This window comes from Phycodurus eques, chromosome 22, assembly GCF_024500275.1.
Source record: "Phycodurus eques isolate BA_2022a chromosome 22, UOR_Pequ_1.1, whole genome shotgun sequence".
Lineage (NCBI taxonomy): Eukaryota > Metazoa > Chordata > Actinopteri > Syngnathiformes > Syngnathidae > Phycodurus > Phycodurus eques.
Genome location: NC_084546.1, coordinates 1,449,586 through 1,471,762, shown reverse-complemented (window position 1 = coordinate 1,471,762; position 22,177 = coordinate 1,449,586). Strand labels below are relative to the sequence as shown.

General features: G+C 48.8%; 1 protein-coding gene across 5 annotated transcripts in view; it reads left to right on the top strand.

The window, feature by feature from the left end:
- The first annotated feature begins 1,191 nt into the window (after positions 1-1,191).
- dgki (diacylglycerol kinase, iota) overlaps positions 1,192-22,177 on the top strand; it is a 31,199-nt gene continuing 10,213 nt past the window's right edge. For 2 of the 5 annotated variants that reach the window (XM_061667625.1, XM_061667629.1), the window contains exons 1-14: positions 1,192-1,607; positions 15,289-15,397; positions 17,683-17,778; positions 18,296-18,370; positions 18,444-18,500; positions 18,568-18,633; positions 18,713-18,781; positions 19,039-19,155; positions 19,246-19,320; positions 19,406-19,501; positions 20,088-20,170; positions 20,310-20,370; positions 20,723-20,836; positions 21,553-21,684. In XM_061667625.1, the coding sequence (XP_061523609.1) occupies positions 1,393-1,607; positions 15,289-15,397; positions 17,683-17,778; positions 18,296-18,370; positions 18,444-18,500; positions 18,568-18,633; positions 18,713-18,781; positions 19,039-19,155; positions 19,246-19,320; positions 19,406-19,501; positions 20,088-20,170; positions 20,310-20,370; positions 20,723-20,836; positions 21,553-21,684 (1,365 nt within the window). In that variant the 5' untranslated portion in view covers positions 1,192-1,392. Of the gene's footprint in view, positions 1,608-12,826; positions 13,040-15,288; positions 15,398-17,682; positions 17,779-18,295; positions 18,371-18,443; positions 18,501-18,564; positions 18,634-18,712; positions 18,782-19,038; positions 19,156-19,245; positions 19,321-19,405; positions 19,502-20,087; positions 20,171-20,309; positions 20,371-20,722; positions 20,837-21,552; positions 21,685-22,177 lie in introns of those variants that run through there. The other 3 variants (XM_061667624.1, XM_061667627.1, XM_061667626.1) reach the window with 2 other exon arrangements.

Genomic DNA, 22,177 nt, shown 5'->3' with positions numbered 1-22,177 from the left:
TCCTGTTTTTGAATAAAGGGATGAAAAATTTCAAACTTTGCAAATCTGATTCATTGAAGAAGACGACAGATTAATTGAGTGTTAAAATAATGTTTAGTTGCAGGCCGCCCGAGTCCAAACATTTCTGTCCATGAAAACCAAAGAAGCGCCTCATAATGCCGAGCGTGAATCCCAAAAGTCCCGGATTTCTACATCACTGACGCGCTGGAGTCCTTGAACGCACCATACGTGTGCTCATTTCGAGTGTGTGTGTGTGTGTGTGTGTGTGTGTGTGTGTGTGTGTGTCACCCCCCTGCCCTACTTTCTGAATGTTGATGCTGCAGAAAGGAGGAGAGGGAATATCCCACAATGCCACGCAACTTGTGCCCTGCGTGGATGCATGGATGGATGCGGAGGTTTGTGCAGTTGTGTTCTCCTTTCTGCAACTCGTGTTGAAGCAATTTTAAAAGCGCTCACAATTCCAACAGCGTGAACCGATACACTTCCTGTAAGTCCCCTTTCGGAGTAAAGCCTATGTAATCCCCCCCCCCACCCTCATTTGCAGATCAGTTGTGTCCAGACTTTTACTTCCAAGTGCTACATACTGAAGAATTCAAGGGCTATTTTATTCTTCACCTTTACTTTGTGGCGAAATATGTGATATGCAAGGAACTACAGTATGTTGAAGTGAATTGAGGAATTCCATTGAGACAAAAGTAGCTTTTTGCCCTCATGGCATCTGGGTACTCAGGAACTATGTTGAAGTGAGTTGAGGAGCCGTATTTAGACTAAAAGTATTGCTTTACTGCCGTATTGTGGCATCTTGTTGCCTAGGAACTATGTTGAAGTGAGTTGAAGGATTTTATTTAGACAATAGTAGTTGTTTGCCATGATCTGGTGGCCTGTTGGTGGCAGGAAACAATGTTTCATTTGGACAGAAATGGTGTTTTCCGAAACCTTTTAAGAGAGTGTGCTAGTCTGCTTCTCTCCCAGGCACCATTGGAAGAATGAAAATAGCTTGCTGGATTTGTATTGGATTTAAAGAAATAAAAGATGATACAAACATGTAAAAACAACAACCAAACAATCTGTAATTAGTTGGGTTAAAAAGCGCGTTTAATCAATGAAAGCGTTCCCAGCGAGTACGTCATCGTATTTTGAAGGAGGGCACAGTCTGTTTCCGGTAGAGTGACGTCACGCGACAGGCTCTCGGCACCGGAGAGCAGCTCGCCAGCGGCAGCCAGGCAGCTCGGGCTCCAGGAGAGGAGCGTCGCCGAGCGGCCACACGCTGGACCACATCCCCGCGGAGCCTCCGCCTTTTCCTCCCGGAAGCCTCGTCCGCAGTCCGCCGGCGTCCACGGGTGAGCCCTGGCGGCGGCGGCGGCGGGGGGTCCGGCGCGAGGACCGCCCGGCATGGACCCCCGAGCGACGGAGGCTCCGGCGGCCAGCCCGAGCGGGCGGCTCGCCTCGCTCGGAGCCGACGGCGGCGAGTCGGAATCCGGCGCCGGCTCGGAGGAGACCTCGCCGGGATGCCTGAGCGACGCGTTCAGCAGCCTGCCCGACATCGAGCAGGAGAGCCTGGAGGACAAGCTGAGGGGGCTCGCGTTCCGGAAGCAGACGTCCTATCGGTCAGTGGACGGGCCGGGGCATATTTCGCAATAGTTCGCAGTCATGTCCCCCGAACGCGACCATACCGAGATCACGCTAACGTGAGATGTTTGTGGCGGCAGTGGGAGAGCGTGTCATCGTTGTGCCCGTTGCTGGCACTTCCTTTATATATCGCCTTTAAAAAGTGGCTTTGACACACCACAAAAACAAAACACCGATCATTCTTTATTGTTCCGTCCACATATTTTACATTAGATTGTGCTCACGCAAAACCATAGTGTGCTGGCACTGTTCAATTGTCCCGCCTGTCACTCTACGTCGTCGGCATAGATAGACGAACAACGGAACATTGTTGATAGCGTTGGGTCGAAATGTCGATTCATTGATGACTTGCAAGATTGTCATCCCCAATTCGATATCGATTCGGCACACGCAGTTCTGTCGTCATTCATAAAACAGCTGAATTTTGTGTGCGTGTGCGTTTAATCACACAAGAAGCATTGCAAGCGTTGACAGGGACGATGCATTGTGCGCACGGACACACACACACACACACACACACACACACACACACACACGCACGCTATTGTGTGTGAGAACGCCAGCCGCAGCCTGACACCCTGGTGTGACTGGCAGCTGCTGTTGATAGTGAAAAGCGCACACACGCACTCATCAGTCGGTGTTGTCAGGAATGTGTGGAAGGTCTCAATCGATCACGTCCAATCAATCATTTTGCACCCAATCGTGTCACAAAAGTCGCTTTATTCCGTCAGCCCGCTCCGTCGATGATGTCATAAATGAGAAATGGTCATCATTTTACGCGAAGCTCAATTACAGAGAGCGCAATGGATAAAACATACGGTGGCGTTCCATGTTGTTCGTGTGTAAAATTGCATAAAAGTCCATCGGAAGGCCATTTGTGTTCATGGTGTTCCGTCACGACATCTCATTCATTTTGTCTCCCTTCTCTTGCAAACGCCGTTCGTAAGGACGGTGGGGTGGGAAAAATAATCTTCAAGACGCGTTTGTCTCTGAAGGCCCACTCGAAATGGGCAAATTGACTGCAAAATGGCCGCTTCAAACCAAAATGGCGGCGTCTTTTCACGCACGGTTTTTGGACGCTCGTTTGTGGGTCTACCGAATTTCAAGCCGCTTAGAGGAACAGGCTCGAGGGGCGGACTTTTCAAACGCAGTTCCATCTCTGGAAATGAGCCTGAAACGGCTGCTTCGAAGCAGACTCGCTGTCTTTTCAAGCGTGGCTCCTTGAGACTTTTTTTGTGGGTCTACTCGTGATAGACGTGTTTCCCAAAATTCATGCTGCTCAATGAAAGCGGCTGCGGGGGCTGAATTTTCAACCAATTCCGGGGTGTACGAAGGAAGCAATTCATCGTAAAAGTAAGATGCGCTCCGCTCGTTTCCGCGCAGAAAGTGCCGAGATTTCCTCGGGCGCGAACGACGGGGGCCTTCTGCGGCCGCGCAGATTTCCCGGCAAGCTTTTCTGTGTGTTTTGCTCGCCGCCGAGGCGGCCACGCGTAGGGGATGGCGTTAGCTGATCATCGGCGGGTCGTTTGGAGCGTACCGCTGCTGCCAATGACCAAATGTGGACATGCCAAGGAGGCTGAGAAAGGATGCAGCGTGTGGAAGGACAGCCTTTCTTGTGCCAATGTGTGTTTGTGGCGGCGCGTGTTGCGTATCTGCCAGACATTCGTCACGCTCGTGTGTGCTTCCGGAATATTGTCCCTTCTTTCATCTATTCCTGGACATGACGGCCCACCCCGGCCTCCACAAAGATGAGATCTTTCTTTCTGTGTGTGTGTGTGTGTGTGCGTGAGATAGCAAATTAGTCAGCAAGACTCTCGGTGTGTAAGACATTCGTCCAATTAGCTGCTCAGTCAGCAAGTGCGCCTCCTGTCTCCGTTACGGGCAGTTCGATGCACGGCGGCATCGTAAACGGCCTCGGGAGGAGCGTATGTCTGCGTGCCGTTCTGAAGAAATGGCATCTTCGTGTCAGGCTGCTTTTCATTTGGACCTCCAGAAGCGAGTCGTTCCGTTCCGTCGCCGCCTTTTCGCGGCGCACGAGCACGCAGCCGCGGGACGGGATGCGGTAAAATTAGCACGAACGACACGCGCGTGTCAAAACGCTCGCTCGCCTCTTATTCCTTGACTGACCGTTAACGCGTGAAGATGGCGACCGCAGAAAAGGGCTGCCGACCTTTAACACTAAAATGTGTACATTTTCAATCAATACATTGATACTAAATGGCTGAACGTATTGTTAAAGGAGCCTTTATCTTCAAGCCAAATCTCCTTTGTCATCGAGCATGCACGCTTGATCACAGTCGTCGTGACAACCAGCTGGGGTCGAAGCGGCGGGGGGATGGGGATGGGGATGGCACAGCGGCCTCGAGGGAAGATTTCCCGACAGCTCGGTGACGTCACGCGGCCAACGCCGTCACGTATCACCGCGCGGCGCGACAACCCCTGGGAAACGACACTGGAACAGTTTATTTGATTTTTGAGCAGTTTTTCATGTTTATGTGTAGTTCAAATCTTTTACCAAAGTATGTTTTTTTTATTGTATTTGTATTTCATTTGACTGTTTGTTGTTTTATATTATTAGAATTTGTTTGTACATTTTGAAGCAGCTTTGTCGTCGTCACGCGACGGCACGTCAATTGTGTCTAAAGTGTAAGATGGCGGCGACGCGTCATCGTCCCTTCGCGGTTTGAAGTGACTCTCGCAAATGAGATCAATAACGAGCGAGCTCTCTGAAATCTCCCTTAATGTCCCACGCGGGCCGCCGCTCGGTTCGGAAGTGCGCTTAAATTCAGTTTAACGAAGACACTTGGGATTTTTCTGTATATATATATATATATATATTTTTTTTTTTATAACTAAGCGTCGTTATGTTGGTAGTCGTTTGAATATATGTGAGACACAGGAGAAGAAGTCGGCAGCGTTTGGTAGAGCGAGCGTGTGCGTGTGTCCATGTTGTGGCTTATTTTGCCCATAATTCACTGAGCTGGCGTGAAGGGAGATTGGCTGATGGCTGGGTGGGGGGGATGTGCGCTTTATTAGTCGTCTGGCCGTAAGAGGCTTTTCCCACTTTGGAAAGGAAGCTAAAAAAAGAAAGAGAGGAAAAAAGAGGACAGAACAAAAAACTAGAAGTTCCTGCGGTGCCGTCGTTGGTCAATTATTTCTCCATCTTGTGTCACATCCACGGGAAATCCCGCAACACCTGAACGCATCGCAACTGGCCTTGCGCTGTAGAAATAAACACCATCGCAATAGTGAGAGTGACCTTTCTCTGTCCACCAATCGGCACACTGCAGGGAGTCTAGCACCGCTCCCTGAGGTACACCCTACCACCTGGGTTCCCTCGCGTCCTTCCAAGCAAGCCCATCTGTCTGCTCCTCACCCATAATGAACCTGCTGAGGTGACGCCAACTCTATCACGAGGCGCCTTCTCACTTTGTCTCGCTGGAAAATGGCTTCTTACGCTTGCGGAGGAAGGTTGGAAATTCTTCTTTTTATTCCGCCTGAGCGTTGAAAGCTGCCGATGATTGCTTATGTCACCGCTACGCCACCCGTAGACATTCCAATGACTACTTTCCTATTTGCCATTTTATTTCAGCTTCGACTCAGCGATACATAGACACATTTTTTTCCCTCTTTGTCTTTACTGTACTGTTCATAAGGAACAATGTGAAATTCCACCACTGCCAATTGAGATCCAGACCTTTCCCTGCATCCTGCTCTCTCGGCCGTCGACCTCACAAGGAGCCTCGCCTGCTTGTCAGGACGAGAGGTTGAACCGATTCGCCGACGTGTCGACGGCTTTACTACCACGCGTCGGTTTATTACTTGAGCGCCTTTGTGCGCATCGGCGGTTGTCCGGCGCAGTTATGACGTGCAGTGAGCTAGCTCGCTACGCCTACACCCCAAAAATACATCTTACCTTCGGATAATCTGCCGGCGTGGCCGCTTTAGAGCGCCTCGTTCTTGGCCACGAGTGCACGCGCCACACGGAGAGAACGGCAGAAGAGCGAGGAAAGGGGGAGAAAAGCCCGACGTGACAGCCGGCGAGTGGACCGGGGCTTCGCGGTGGTGCGGCGGCATTAGAGCGCCTCGTTGTCGCAACGACCCGGAGGCTTTAAACTGATATATTTTCGTCACTCAAACATGTCGTCGTGTGGAGGCATAAGAAAGATGCTTGACCAAGTAGCATCCATTTTTCCTGGTTGTTGCATTGGTATTTGATTGACAGGCGATAGGTGGGCGGGGCCTCAGCGCATTGAGCGGAGAGAACGGCAACATCCTCCTCTTCAATGCGTTCAATTCACAAGACATTCATTTTCACGTTGCGGGGACTTGACCTTTCCGATGGCGGAAGAGTAAAAAATGTCAGCGTGTGCGCGCGTTCGCGCAGGTAGGATTACGGACAACCGATCATATCTCAGCACTCCCAAAGATGAATCTCACACATACACGCACACAAATATATTACAAACGTTAAAACGCACACACACGTTGAGAGTACACTGACATTCTGCTGTTATTGTGCTTGTAGTTTTATCTGCGTTTCATTTGAGCTCATACACACACGTGCGCACACGAGGAGGCCGACCACGACGGCGTGCGCACAACCTGGCGGCGTTCAGCTGCAGGGAAACGCTAATAATTAGTGAGACAGCATCTTTATCCCAGTGCGCGTGCGCGCGTGGCAGGCATTAGCAAATGATGCATTTTATTAGGCAGATGCGACTCGAGGTTAAAGAGGCAACACGCCTGCCGAGCTCCAGTTGTCGTGCGTCCACTTCTGACTATTATGATGATGATGATGATGATGATGATGATGATCAGGATGCTTTTGTTTGCAGGTTTTGCGTGCGTTTATCTAAATATGTCACGTGATTCTGGTTGCGAGCTGCGTCTATTCTCAGCGGGCGAGGTCAGAGATGCGCACGCGGCGTGCCAGCGCGATGCCTCCCACGCGCACGCACCCGCGTTTAGAAAGGGAGGCCGAAGGACCATCACCGATTTTCTGGGTTCGTCTCATGACTCGCGCGGATTAGGTCTCCCCTTTGTTGATATGTAAATTCAAAGGCGTTGCAACTTTACGATGTTTATTAAAATAAAAAAACCTAACATTGTGACTTTCAAAAGTGCTTTTAAAACAAACAAAAAAGAGAGAAAAAAAGAGAAGTCGCAAGCCATCCTGTGCTTCACAGCGGCATCGCTGAGTGGGAGTTTTTGAGAAAGAGAAAAAAAAAATTCATCTTGCGTCGTCATATCTAATATGAATTTGACCCTCACTTGAGTCACTGTGTGTAATGGAGAGAGAGAGAGAGAGAGAGAGAGAGAAAAGGCATAGTGGGAGGATGGAGGGATGAGAGGACAGCGAGAGAGTTGGAGGATGAACCAGGAAGAGGAGGAACAGGAGGCGGATGATGAAAAGGATGAGTAGGAAGAAGAAGAGGATGAGGACCAGCAGGAGGATAAGAAGTGGAGGAGTGAGGAGGATAAAGGGAAGAAGAGAAAGAGGAGGGAGGAGAAGGGGGGAGAAGTGGAGGAATGAAAGGAAGAGGAGGAGGAGAGGAAGTAGGACGAGGAGAAGTAAGGGAAGGAGGAGGAGGAGTAGAAGAGGAAGAGGAGGATGAAGAGTGGTGGTGATGTCAAGGTCTTTGGCGTCTCCTCAATGCTTCTCTTCCTCTCGATTGACATCTTCCCTCCTTTTTTTCCCCTCACTCCTTCCTCCTTTTTCGCTTCCCCTCCTCCTTCCATCCACTCATCCTTGCCTTGTTCCCCCCGTCCGATGTTCAACGACAATAATGTGAAGAATAATTGTCATAATAATCATCGTCCTAATTTTACCCAATGGCGTTTGTGTGGCGCGGTGGCAATCCTCTCGCGAGCGAAGGACGCGACGTGAGCGGCGTGTCGACGTCGCTCCGCGTGCGACGCCCTCATTAGGAATTCTCTGGCTGTCTGATGATGTCATGTCTCGGTGAGCACTGATTGGCTGCGTGCAAAAGCAGAGAGACCGGATACAATGGAAACTTTTGATAATAGCGGCTTTCCTTTTTTTCCTTTTTTTTTTTTTTTTTTTAACAACCCCAAATGCGCAGGTGCACAAATTGCACATAAATCACAACACAACGCGTCGACATGCAAGTCAACAATAATGCATAAATAATACAAAATTAATCAGCACTAGATTTGATTTAAATGTAATGGCGCATATTTAAAATGATATCCACCCTACAGACATGGAGACGGTCACAGCTCCTCAGTAAGCTGCAGTAATATTATTATACTAATTATAGTGTGTATTTATATTTTTCGCAAAGGATAAAGACACTATATGCCTGTGAGTCTTGTTATATTGCCTGTCTAAGTGGGTTCATCCACACTTTGTGTTCAAATATTTGTTGATTAAAGGGTTAAAACGCTGCAATACCAATGCTAGTTTTGTTAGCCCCTCAATGGTGTTTTACATTGTTGGTTAGCATTAAGCTAAGTCTATACACGCCCACTGTAAAATATATATTTCATGTTCTCCACGCCGGGCGTCTACACAGCAGGCACATTTTCAGATATCCAAAAGGTGTCCGGAATGTTGTTGTTTTTTTCTACGTCTGAATTGTGTCACTTGAAGTGTCAACGCAAAGAGTCGGAGAGAGTTGAAATTGCAGAGCGTGGCAGCGCCAGAGCAAAACTTATAAATAGAGGGAGCGGAAGGTTCGAAAGGAAAGAGTCGGACTTCCTGCACGCAACCTCGCGACGGGATGCGCCACGGCGACGCGAAATAAAACACAACGAGCCGCAAAAAGAAGGAAGTTCCGCTGTTTCCACTTTCAGGGTTGCCGTGGTATCACACTACTAGTTTCTTCTATTTTCAGCTCTTTATTTATTCTGCATTATTTCTTTTTATTCAAGCTGCAAGTGTTCACACTCAAAGTATCCAACAACTATTGAATCTCCTTTGTGTGTGTGTGTGTGTTCATGTGTAGACTCAGTGATTTAATCAGATGCGAACTTCTGTTAGCATTACGCTCGTGGACTTCTGTTAAATCTGTGTTATCTGTTTGGTACAACATTTGCATTCACGTCGAAATGAAAACCCTCACCTCACTTCAACATGGTTCTGACACCAACATTCCAAAAGATGGCAGCAAAGCACTACTTTTGCCTCGATGAAGCTCCTCAATTCACTTCCACTTTATATTTTCTTGGCACCAAGATGCCACAGATGTACTTTCATTGCTTTTATTTCTTACTTTCATTGCTTTTATTTTGAAATTACCGTCACATCTATGCTAACTTCTGTTAGCCTGCCCATGGCATTTTGAATCATTTGTTAGCATGAAGCTTCAATATTAAATTGTTTGGTTGAATAGCTAAATATTTAAATATACATTTGATTCTCTTTTGTGCTATGTGTCAATTTTACAGTAAACTTCAACTTGGAGTGACAAACTGCTTGAAGCAAGCACGCTAAAACTCTTTTCTGGAGAATTGTGTGAGCGAGTCTTCATTTCCTTAAAGTGTTATACAACAGTCTCCCGCTTCTTGACAGCGAGAGAGTTTGATCCGTCTCTAAGGAATACTTTAAAAAGTGTCTTTTGATCAGTTGAAGTGTGTTTTGATAGGCTAACATGCGTTTCAAACGTCTGGGAACACTTTGAAGCATTTAGAGGTGCTTTGTGTGGGATTTAGCCCGCCGTTCAAAGGTGTACCGTGAACTCCGTACCAATAGGAGGCAGTGCGCTCACTACTAGACAACTGTGTGAAGTGACCACACGCGACTCGAAAACTAATGCTGATGTGAAATCATCGTCAATGCTGCGCAGGGAACCCGTTGGCAAGCCCTGACTGGCTCTTGACGGTGCTGCTGTTTTGTTTAGCAACTGAGTTCAAATTAGGTTGGCACGCATGCATGGGCGCGCACACACACACACACACACAGTGTGAGAAGCAAGGAATGTCGCGTCCGGGGAGGAAGTCCTGAGTCGGGGTTACTGTGACACACTGCACACGTCTACACACAATACACAAACAAATGCACAACATGATGTGCAATTCCCTTGTGTAGTCGTAGTTGTGTATTATTGTGTTTTGTTACTGCCCAAAAAATGTTGATCACCACAGTGTCTGTGTTGTGTGTGTGTGTGTGTGTGTTGATGTCTTCCTGCTATTGTGGTTTGTTAAATGTGCGTTCCTGTGTGTGTGTGTTGCAGAGTAATGTAAAGATTGCAGTAGTTTCCTGTTTGTCGCCTCATGTGTCCCGTTACTTGTTAATGTGTGTTATTTCCACTCAAGCGAAACTAGAACAATAATGTAGCTATATATATGATATAAATATATAAATACACAATATATCCCGGGGCTGGCTAGCTTAATATTGTTTCTTACAAAATGGATTGACTCGTCGAGCGCGCCGTTTAATTATTAAAAGTTGGATCAGTTCGAATAGGCCAATGTATTACACGCACGCACGCACACACGTGGTCTGTGGTCCACAATATGGCCGAATCTTGTGAAATCTGTTGCATTCATTTTTCAATTTGCATGCAGACTCCACACAGGCGGGGGCGGGATTTCAACCCGGGTCCTCAGAACTGTGAGGCAGATGTGCTAACCAGTCGGCACCTTTTTACATATTTTATTTTACAACTAGATTTGTACTTTTTTTCCCTTCATCTCCGAATGGCCCGGCCCACACGGGTGCCTTTGAAAATTCAAACGTTTGCGCAGCCTGCGGCATTTTCTTCACGTGCTGCCGCTGAAGGTTTCCCTCGCGAGCGCATCTCGGGTGTCGCACGCGTCGCCCGTCGGGCAGCGCTCGGCTCGGATGTCCGCCGGCTCTCCGGTGTCCGAGCGCCGGGCGACAGATGCGTCCGGCGGGTAAACCCCAGAGCGCGATGCTAAATGTCGGCGGGGCGCCGCGTCGGAGGAGAGCGAGGGTGAACGCGGCCTTTCGACGGCTGCCGTCTTAACTCTTACGCATCCTTTGAACATATTATGCACCGGTTCCGGTTTTGACGACGGAGAGGAGCAACTATGATTGCTTGGTTTTTACTTTGATGACAAGCTGACCAACCATCAAGCGCTCAGGTTCACTTCAAGGTTAGGAATCGGCGGCGGCGGCGGACTTTGCGTTTTCACTGCAGCTGTCCCTCCGCTCAACCGACGGGCTTCAGTTAATTTGCAGATTGGGATCATCAGGCACCGCCAAAACTCGCACTTCGGACGAAAGAACACAATATCAGTTCAAAGGTCAAGGTGAAAAACTACACCTTTCTCTCACTAACATTCAAAGAGTGAAACGCGAATGACGAAACAATGAACACAAATACAATTACTTAAGTGAAAGTGAGAAATGGTGACCTTTGACCTTTCATCCATCCATCCATCCATCCATCCGTTTTCAACACCGCTTATCCTGGTTAGGGTCGCGGGACGCTGGAGCCTATCCCGGCTGACTTCGGGCGAAAGGCGGACTACACCCTGAACTGGTCGCCAGTCAGTCGCAGGGCACATATAGACACGGACGACCATTCGCACTCACATTCACAACGTCACTGAGTGGGAACTGAACCCACGCTGCCTGCACCAAAGTCAGACGAGTGTACCACGACACCATCAGTGACTACCTTTCATACATTAGAACCTTTTATGTGTGACATCATCAGAAATAAGCTTGCGAGTGTGTGGTTTTTGCTGATGCGTTGTTTTTGTGGTTATTTTCTTTCCAAAATCAAAACCGCCCGTGGGCCATTTCTAACCATTTTTGAGGGGGTGTCAGTTACTTGCGTTTTTCCGGGCGCAAAATATCAAATCTCCTGTTCTCTGAATCCTCGTGTGGCTTTTCTGCGGGTTGTCAGCGGTTTGCTTAACAAGAGCGCGGTGCCTGCTGGAAATGGCGTCACAGTCAAGTCTGTCGAAAATGGATTTGGCTGCGCTGCGCTGGTGGTGCTGAGCCCACGCTCCTCCTCCTCCTCCTCCTCCTCCTCCTCCTCCACCTCATCCTCACCCTCACCCTCACCCTCACCCTCACCCTCATCCTCATCCTCCTCGTCCTGCGTATTCACCTCCGGCGTTCAGTCGGGCTCCTCCCACTGGCGGCCGCTTTGTCATCTTTCACGGAAGCGCCGCTGAAAAAGTTCAAATCGAGCAAGCGAGCCGTGTTTTCGTTCAAGCGGACTCGCTTGAACAAAAGTGAAACACTTCACTCAGTTGAGCATCTCTTCCGCAGCCTACTAGTGCGCTCAATTGTCCACGAACTAGCACGTTCTTTGTCCTCACTATTTAGACCGTTCAACATTTATTTCCACTACTGCCTTCCACTCCTGTATGACATTCCTGCACACCAGTAGAACAACCACATATTACTCGAGAGGCAAAACTGTGCACTACTTAACATCTGTGGGCTACTAGTACTACTAATACTAGAATTTTTATTATCATTAGTGTTACTGGTGGTACACAGTTGTCGTCGAGTTTAGTTTTTGTGCTTCACTAGTAATATTAGTGGTCTTGTCCTACTAGTGAGGCAAAGTGCATACTAATACTGGTGCTACTAGTGCACCTAGTGGCATTATGTAATTCTACTAGCTAACCAGTTTATGTAGTACTCATAGCACACAGTTCTCAACAAGTGCACAGTTTTGCCTCACTAGTAACATGATGTGATTCTACTAGTGCGCTGCAATTGTTCTACTAGCATGCCCCAATTGCTCCATTAGTGCAGCCTCGTTTTTCATGTAGTGTGCCCTAATTGTTCTACTAGTGCACAAAAATGTCATACAGTAGTGGAAAAAAACATCACAAGTAAGAGTCACTTTACTAGTGTGTCCTAGTTTTTCTACTAGTGCACACCTTGGTTCTACTAGTGTGCTTTAGTTGTTCTATGACAAATATACAGTAGTCGTGGAAGGAATTAGTGGACTAAAAGGTCAATAGTAAGACATTCATCTGCTCAATTGTCTTGCTCGTGAGGACAAGGAGTGTTCTCGTACATGGACATTTCAGCGCACTAGTAGCATATGAAATCGATGCTGAAAGGCTTTTTCCGTACATTAGCGATGCAAACTTTTGCGGCGGCTGTTTCCAGAGCGGATCCTCGGCCGTCGTCTGCATAATTACTGGACGAGCACGCGAGCGTCCCGCTGCGCGGTCGCCACGGCAACGCGGACAGCCCGCCTCTGCAGGAAGGAGGATGACGAGGAGGGGGAGGATGAGGATGAGGAAGAGCGCAGCGTACAGGCGAAGGAATGACTTCTGCTCATGTCTCCGTTTTCCCATACGGTCGACTCTCGCTGCACGGTGAAAATCGCAATCAATTCAACGTCGTACCCCGGCACCAAGATGGCAGCAAAGCGCTACGGTTATGTAAAGGAAGCTCCCAAATTCACTTCAGCATAGTTCCTTGGCACGAAGCTGTGCCAAAGTAAGAAGTATTGCTTTTATTCCATGTGTGTCAAACTAGCAGTTGTTGGAAGGGTTATAATAACCGTAACAAATATGCTAACTTTTGTTAGCCTGTCTGTGGCGTTTGACATTATATGTTAGCACTAACCCGATGTTACATCACATGGTTTGGTTGAACATTTTGGTGGTCAAATATACAATGTTTAGTTCTGCGGTGTTTTGTGTGTCAGTTTTCAACCGAGAAGCATGCAAGTCTTCCTTTCATCTTCTCAAGTGATCTTATATGATTGCCTCCCATTTTTTTGGGAGAGTGAAAAAAGGTGCAGAGAAATGCTTTCAAAGTTGCTTTTCATAGGTTTAGATGTGTTTAAACTAAAAAAAATAATAATAATGTGTTGTGTGTGTGTGTGTGTGTGTGTTAGCACCAAGCGTCAGACTTATTTTAATTTTTTTACATGACCACTTTTAGGAGCCGGACTTAATGCCCGACATGTCGTCTGCTTTTAGTAGATTAGGACTCACTCAGAGTTGATGGTGCCCTGCCACTCTGTGTTTTTTTTTTTTTTTTTTTTGCACACGCGCGTGCGTCGAGCAGGTGAAGCGCCGCCATTTCTAGGTCACGTCACTTCGAGGCCGGACCGACTTTCACTCTCCCCTACCGGCCGTGGCGTCGTCGACCCGCTCGCAAAAGCGCCGAGTCAGCCAATAGGTCACGTTGTTGACAGAGCTCGTTACTTGCCTCGCATAATAAATACATCTCGAGATATCTGTGTGTGTGTGTGTGTGTGTTTCGGGGGGTTCCTCTGTCCGGCGTGGTTTACGTCCAGTCAGCACACGTCGTCGCATTTCTGCCGTTGTCGCCCACGCGATCCTATTTTTATCCCAGGCGTCTTGTGTGTGTGTGTGTGTGTGTCATCGGGTTGCAGGTTGTGTAAACAGACTCCTCTTTGTCCGCCGGCTCGGCCGCTCCAGACGGACGCTGAAACTTGCAAGCTGGGTGGCACGTGAATCTCTGGATCATTTTACATCCAATCGAAAATCAAAACATGGAAAAAGGGACTGATTGTTATTCTCTTATGTTTTTTTTTTTTTTTTTTTTTCCCACTTTGACACAACAAGGAAAAACATTGATTGTTTTTAATAATGTCATTTTTGGTTCAAAGATATGAAATTGAAAAATGGGGCTACAGGACTGAGTTGGATTTTAATATTCATTTGGTCGGGTTTGCCTGATCTGCATTTTAGCGACGATTATTATTAAAGGTACGTTAGCTTGTTTGGACTACCATCTAGCAGCCATAAATGATAACGCGGGCAATTAGGTTCTTTCCTAAATCACTTCAACACCGCTGTTATTTTTATTCTCCCTTGAAGCATTTTGCAAAGATAGTCGAGGAAGCGCGTTTGCTTTGGGGAATGTGGCGGCTAACGAGTTAGTGCAGCTTTACCGATTCTCTCAACCAAACGGACGGTTCATGTAAACACAACCAATTCATTGTAAAAACCAAACTCAGCTTTGCGGCAAAATTGCATTTTGAAAAAACGGATCAATATGGAGTCCTGCGCTTTCTCCTGACTTCAAATGCAAACTGGAAGACCTTAATTGCCCTCTGTTCGAAAGTTGGACTTCGATTGGCAGAAATGAATTAGCAAAGAGGAGCTAAAGAGTTCGAGTGCCGACTGCTGAGTCATCGCGGCCCGTGACGGAGCGTCCGAACGTCTCCGAGTGCCGCCGGGCCGGCGGCGTCCGCCGCGCAAGCTGAACAGCTTGCGTGGCGTGAAGAATTAATTCCGCAAAGGTGTTCTCGCTGTGATTTCGACGTGTTGGAGAGCGTGCGGATGACCGTTGCTTTTTTTGCATCCCAATCAGCCGGCGGCTGGCCATGCGTTTGGTTTCTGGCGGGCCGTCAGTCGGCGGGACCGACCACGCAACCGCCACCGTCGCGTCCGAGCTCTACAAAATATCATATAACAGCACGTGCTTACAAGTTTTAGCGTGAATGCTAGTTGTCGTTTTTTTGATTCCTGATGGTTTTCGTAATTGTGAAGGCTGCGGGCAGAGTACGTTTACATGGCAACACATAGAGGTTGGGACTCTGATTGGACTAAAAAAATCTTACATCCACGTCCCGGAAGCAGTGCAGCCCAGAGAAACAAATACGACTAAACGAAGAGAATAAATGAAACACAGTTGCGATTCAATGATTGAGTTATTATTTCCTGCAACAAGTATTCGAATTTGGGTTCATCTGTGTGTCCTCCCCCCAGGAAAGCCATCTCTCGCTCGGGCCTCCAGCACCTGGGCCCGCCGCAGCCCGCCCTGCCCCCCGCCTCCAACGGGCCCAGCAAGGAGCCTCGCACCTGCACGGACTGGACGGTCAGTCAAAGAAAAAAAATCACTCTGTTGTATGAAAACGGCATCAAAGAAATGAACGACGTCACGTGGGAAAGGAGAGCCACGGTCGTCGATGCGCTTTTAAGCCGTTCGTTGAACACAACAATGAGCATACAAACACAGGCAGGAGCTGCTGTCAGCCGCAGCTCACACCCAGACTCTTACTCAGCCCCAATGGGCTGCACGTCATCTGTTATTGTTACACATTATGAACCGATTTAAAGTGTTGAAAATAGCTTGAAACAAATCTGAGAAGTGTCGTAAAACACCACGGGTGCCGTGTGGCATTATGTCCCCTGGAGATTCAAAGTTTGGAGGTTTTTTTGGGGACGAAAACGAGTAAAAAAGTCAGGTTAGATACAGTTGAGAAAGCCTGTTTTGGTGAAGCAGGAAGTGGTCAGCCACGAAGGTAAGTGCACGGATATTCATTTGCGCCGACCCTCAAGGCTCTTGGACCTTCGAGGCTGACTTTGGGAAGGCGATGTGACCGCAATCGTTTGCTTTGGGCGACAGATTTGCGAGCAAACTACTTTCAGTCGCCATCCAAACGCTTCTGCTGAAATGTCCGTTTTCTTTTGTTGCGGGCGGCGTGGAGATGTTTTTTTTTTTTTTTTTAATAATTTTTTCATTCCTGACTCATCTCCCCTTAAAGCGAAACGGATGTTTTAAAGCCCTCCGCTGCCTGGTGGTCCATTATTAACAGCACTTGAGCCACAAATCACCCCTCAACGGTGCTGAAGCACTCTGATGTTCCTTTTTCTCTTCCATTTGTAAGAGGTGTTATTCAAGGAGAATATCGTGCGGCTGCATCACAATCTTTTCAAAGGGGCCGTTCTATTTTTTCTGTGTTTGTAAAAATCAGCTGAAGTGACAGCGGCGGCGACGGCTAAACTGCTGCCGACTTCTTCGCAGCGGCTTCGCCGTCAGAAAGGCGCACGCGCGGCTATTTTTAGTCGACTGCGGCATACAGTCGGAGCGCAAATGGCTCTTCAAAGGAGGAAGAAAAAAAGCGAACAAAGACTCCAGAAGGAACTTTTTCCACCAACCGCGATACTATTTTGGTTTCCATTGTTATTTTTGAACGGATTTCAACCGCGTTTTGCAACCACAGAATACCTTATCTTAAAAATAAAAGGGTTACACCACCATGACACAGGTGCTATTTGTTAGCCCGTCTATGGCGTTTTGCGTTGTTTATGGAAGCATTAAGATAAACAAACCTGTAAAAAGCTTAGTTTTCATGTTTAATTTGCCAGTAAACTGCAACTGGGAGTGGCAATAAACAGCTTGAAGCCTCATTATTGCAAGGATTGTTCAGTGTGCCGAACTGCCGCTTGCTGTGAAGTCATTCGTCACACATCGAGTCCCTCGCGCTGCGTGATTGATTCATTGGCAGGTGCAAATCGACACTCATCCGACACTCTCCTGTGGCTCTGACCGCAGAGATGTTTCCTTCCGCCACCGCCGGCCTTTAGCGCCCTGCACGACGCGCACACACACACACGCACGCACGCACACACACACACGGTGGGGTGCAATCAATGTTCTCAATAATCGCTCATGAACAAAACATCAGGGCTTGATTTTAGTGGGTCGCGCGCATGCACGCAACATGTCGCGTATGTCCAAACAAGTGGCGTCCCACTCGGCAGCAGCAATTATGTGCTCGACACGCTCGTGGAGTGCTCACGCGGTCAACGCTTGCAGTTTAAGTGAGGTACGATATCATCTAGCGCAGAGCTGGGCGAACGTTTGAGCTCAAGGTCTTCATTTTGAGTTTTCAAACGGACAGATGGGACAGGCCATTTGAAGATGTGATGAAAAGAAAGGCTAAATGCGTACGCAGTATGCAAACGTGCTTATTACCAATATCTGGTGTCGGCGCTACAGAGCACTGTTCGTGTTACGCGGTCTCACAACTTCCGTAACGGAGCTGTTCCTCAGCCTGGTGGTCCTGCATCGGATGCTCCGTAGCCTCCTGCCCGAGGGGAGCGAGTATAATTGTCATGATTACTGTGAAGGAATGACATCATTGAATGGTTATAGTTTTTATAGGTTTTTAAACTTGGAGTTTAACCCGCAATGTAACGGGAGGGTTAATCAATCAGCTAATTGCAGGAATTAAACAGCTAAAAGAAGGCAACAAACGTGAATATCATAACCAGATTTTGAGTATTGTAAATTCACTCTGGGCCGTAGTCAAGAAGGACACAGGCCGTATTTACCTTTTCCACTCGCTGATCTATCCTCCTGACCTCGCCCGGCAGGAGAGCGCGGTCAACGGGGACCACCTGTGGATGGAGACCAGCTGCTCGGGCGAGCTGTGCTACCTGGGAGAGGACGCCTGCCTCGTCAAGGCCGCGGTGAGCGACTTGAGTTCCCCGTTTGGCGTTTTAGGCGCTGGAGGAAGAACTGAGAAGAGGAGTTAGCACTGAAACCACGCGCACACGCACACACGCACGCACGTGCTCTCTCCCTCAGAATGGAGAGCGCATAAAAAGAAGTGCGGCAAAAGAGAACTCGCCGTGCTTATCCCTCAATGAGATGAATGTTCCATCAGCGCTTTTTCGAGCCCCGGAAAAGGGCGCAGCGACCTGGAATTGTTTTTCAAAAAGCCAGCATGACTTAGCAGCGCTAAATTTAGTAGACATGTCTCCCATAAGTAGACCCACAAAAAAGCCATGTGGGAAAACCCACAGGAAATCTGCCACGCTGCTTTGAAGCGCTCATTTGGGCCATTTCCAGGAATCCTGCAAAGATGAACTCATCCTCGAGATTTGAATTGCGCGAGGTCCATTTAGAAAAGGCTCCCTCAGGAAGTTCTTTAGCCAATAAGGCTCCATTTACACACTGGGTTTGCGTGTGTGTTTATCCTTGAAGAGGTCTGCGCCCAGGAGGAAGTGCGCCGCCTGCAAGATCGTGGTTCACGCGAGCTGCATGGAGCAGCTAGAAAAGGTAACACATACACGCGGGATGTCAAAAGTCAGAACGTGACACGTTCGCCGTCTGTTTGATGTGTCGCGTTTAGATCAACTTCAGGTGCAAGCCGACCTTCAGAGAAGGAGGCTCGCGGTGCCTCCGAGATGTAAGTCACTGGGTTCTTGCACATCACCGGACGTGCGTAACGCGCGGCGTCTTCTCTCCGGCAGCAGACCGCGCTGAGGCATCACTGGGTGCACCGGCGGAGGCAGGAGGGGAAGTGCAAACAGTGCGGAAAGGTCGGCGCCGAAACGTGAACGCGGTCGAGTCCGAACGTGTTCTCGCCATCTAGTTCTGTCTGTGTTTTTTCCCCCGCAGAGCTTTCAGCAGAAGCTTTTCCACAGTAAAGAAATCGTCGCCATCAGCTGTTCGTGGTGTAAACAGGCCGTAAGTGTTTATGACATTTGTGGACGAGAAACCATCTCGGCTAAATTCATTTTGTGCACGAAATCAAATAACGTACAAGCGTTCGACTTTAGCATTAGACTTGAAAAAACACGACATAAGAAGAGTTTCATTTTCGAAAAGGATGTTCTGCCGCACTCCCAAACAACGCGGCGCTTAGCAAGGCTTCTTGAAAGGAGCTCATCGGCGAGCGGTTGTTGGAGCTAACGAGCGGGCTGGCGTGTGTGTTGCGGCGGCAGTTCCACAACAAGGTGACGTGCTTCATGCTGCACCAGATCGAGGAGCCGTGCTCCCTCGGGGCTCACGCCGGCGTCATCGTGCCCCCGTCCTGGATCATCAAAGTCAGGAAACCGCAGGCACGCACGCGCATCACATGGCTCCGCCGCGCCCTCGCACGTGCTTGAATCGGCGCTGACCTAACCGCCGGACTCCTCATCCGTGTGTAGAACTCGCTCAAGAACTCGGCCAGGAGGAAAAAGCGGACGTCTTTCAAGCGCAGGACGAGCAAAAAGGGGCCGGACGTAAGTGAGGAATGCACTCGAATACCGCTACGCTAACTGAAATCGAAGGCCGCTCCGGTGATCCGGTGATCCGGCGTCTCCTCAGGAGTCCAAATGGCGGCCGTTCGTGCTGAAGCCCCTCCCCTCGCCGCTCATGAAGCCCATCCTGGTCTTCGTCAACCCGAAGAGCGGCGGCAACCAGGTCGGTTTCGTTTTACGCTCATCTTTCATGCGACGCCTCACCAACTGCAGCGGACCCCCGCATACTCGCATTCCGGCGCTCGCGGATTCAACCATTTGCGGAATTGTTCCCAATTGTTCATTGATTTGTTTTCCTTTCATTTTTTCTTTGCGCATGCGGCAGCAATTGTGAAAACACTTATTGGCGATTTATCCCCGCTTATTTCAAGATTCTTTGTTTTTTTTTCTTTCAATGCATTAATAATGGGCGTCAAGGAGCGGGAAATGGTCGCCGTTCGCGGGCCGCCCCCGTCCCGATCCCTCGCGAGAAGCGGGGCTCCGCTGTAATTCTTTACAAAAACAAAATCTCCGATGAGAAACGCACATTTTCGAGAGTGCGCGTTTCGAATGACCCCCATGTCATCCAAGTTGTTGAAGGGTCGCCTCGGGAAGCTTTTTACATTTGCGTGAACACATCTGAAATGGTTCCGAGAAGAAGAAGAAAAAAAATAAAATAAAACAAGCGAGGCGGACACATGGCCAGCGCAGAGGCCGCGGGGTCAGAGTTCATGCCTCGCCAGCCGAGCCCATCTGCTTCCTGTCCGCAGGGCGCCAAGCTGCTCCAGATGTTCATGTGGATCCTGAACCCGCGGCAAGTCTTTGACCTGTCGCAAGGCGGCCTTCGGGAGGCGTAAGTGTCTCTTCGCCGCGTCCCGCTCGGGCGGACGTGTCGCGCTCGCAAACGTGTCGCTCCTCGTCCGACGAGCGACGACGGCCGCTCGACGCTGCCGCTTTTGCTCCTCTGCTTTTTCCACCTTTCCCACTCTCAGGTTGGATTTGTATCGGAAAGTGCCGAACTTGAGGATCCTGGCCTGCGGTGGAGACGGGACGGTAAAGTTTGAGTTACTTCCTTTTTTGGAACGCCAAGTCATATATGGCGGTTCATCGTTGCATCGCTTTTGACAGAGCCGCGATTGCACATTCACTTTTCCGCCGTTTATCGAACAACGGGAATACAATAAAACATAAATGCGATAAGCTCACTCACGCAGGAGCCGCCGTCAGCCGCAGCTCACGGCCAGACGCTCACACGCAAACTGATGACTGATGGCACGTGCCGCCCCGTCAGGCTCCGCCTCTTAAAGGCACAGACACCACAATATCTGCAGTATTTCCAGCTCTTATGCTTGCAATTCACTGCGTATTCTTCTTTAATACCTAATACGTTTGCGTGTGCGTGTAGGTGGGATGGATCCTGTCCACGCTGGACGAGCTGCAGATGAACCCCCAGCCACCGGTGGCCGTCCTTCCTCTGGGAACGGGAAATGACCTCGCCAGGACGCTCAACTGGGGCGGGGTGAGTTCCTAACCTTGAGTGACTTGACAAAAACGGAAATTTGGGTGGTGTGCTTTTTCGCACAACCCACCAGCTCATTTTCATTTTTCTTCTCTTGGAATCATGCTTGTTTGTGTCATCACTTTCATTTTCGAAATGAACTGGGAAACACACCAAAAGTAGCATCTGGAGTTGAGTTTCTCCGATGAAGGAACAATTAGCGTGCCAAGCTTAAAACGCCGTCGATTCCAAATATACGAGTTGCAAAAATTCTTGACTTTTGGGTTCGTGGAGGTGTCCCAATATTTTTGTCCATGCAATAATGCCTCAGCCGCATTCCAGGAAGTTGATGAGAGCCTTGTTCCTGTGCTACGCGCTTGACCTTCGGGTCATACGGACAATTCTCTTCTCTCTCCGCGTGTTGTCAATCCCCTTGTCCCGCCCTCTGGCAAGCTACTAGTTGTGATGTCCTACTAGTGTGCTCAATTGAAACAATTCAGCACGCTAGTAGGTAGTACACTAGTAGTAGTGTGCTGAATTGAAACAATTCAGCACACTAGAACAAATAGGGTACATTAGTAGAAAAACTACACGTTACTGGTAAGGCAAAACTGCACACTGCATGCTACGAGTACTGCTCTTGTAGCGCTAGATGTTAACCCGTAGAATGCTTCCGTGACGCTTCCGCCGACGGAAAGCGAGAGTGCCGCGCATTCACTTGCCCGCGTCCGCCGCAGGGCTACACGGACGAACCCGTGTCCAAGGTCCTGGGTCACGTGGAGGACGGCTCGGTGGTGCAGCTGGACCGGTGGAACCTGCAGGTGGAGAAGAGCGGCGCCGAGCGGCAGCCGGAGGACGGCACGCAGAAGGTTGGAGTGAAGGAGACGGAACGGCAATCGGTAGAAAAAAAAAGAATGAAAGAGAAAAAAAAAAAAAAAAGTCCGAAGTGCAGAATGCAATTTGTTTCGGGATTGCGTGGGAGCGCTGAAGACTTGACGCTGAACTGCAATGCTGTCACATGAATTGAATTGTAGAATGTGGGACGATGTGGCAGAAGGAGGTAAAGAAGGACAACGTCTGTTAATTGAGGAGTTTTAGTGTGGAAGTGCGGGATTTGGGGGAATGCGACAAATAGTTCCCAAAATGAGTTGAAGGTTTTGAAGTCGGACCGGTCAGGCAGTGAGAAAGACATACTGTGAATATGTCGAATGCCTCGTGGTGCAGGAATTTTACTGTGAAATTTGGGGGAATGCGATAAATAGTTCCCAAAATCTGCGAAATGAGCTGAACATTTTGAAGTCGGTCATGTGCATGAGGAGGAGAACGGCAAAAATCGGTGGCCTAATCCCCCCAATAAAGCTT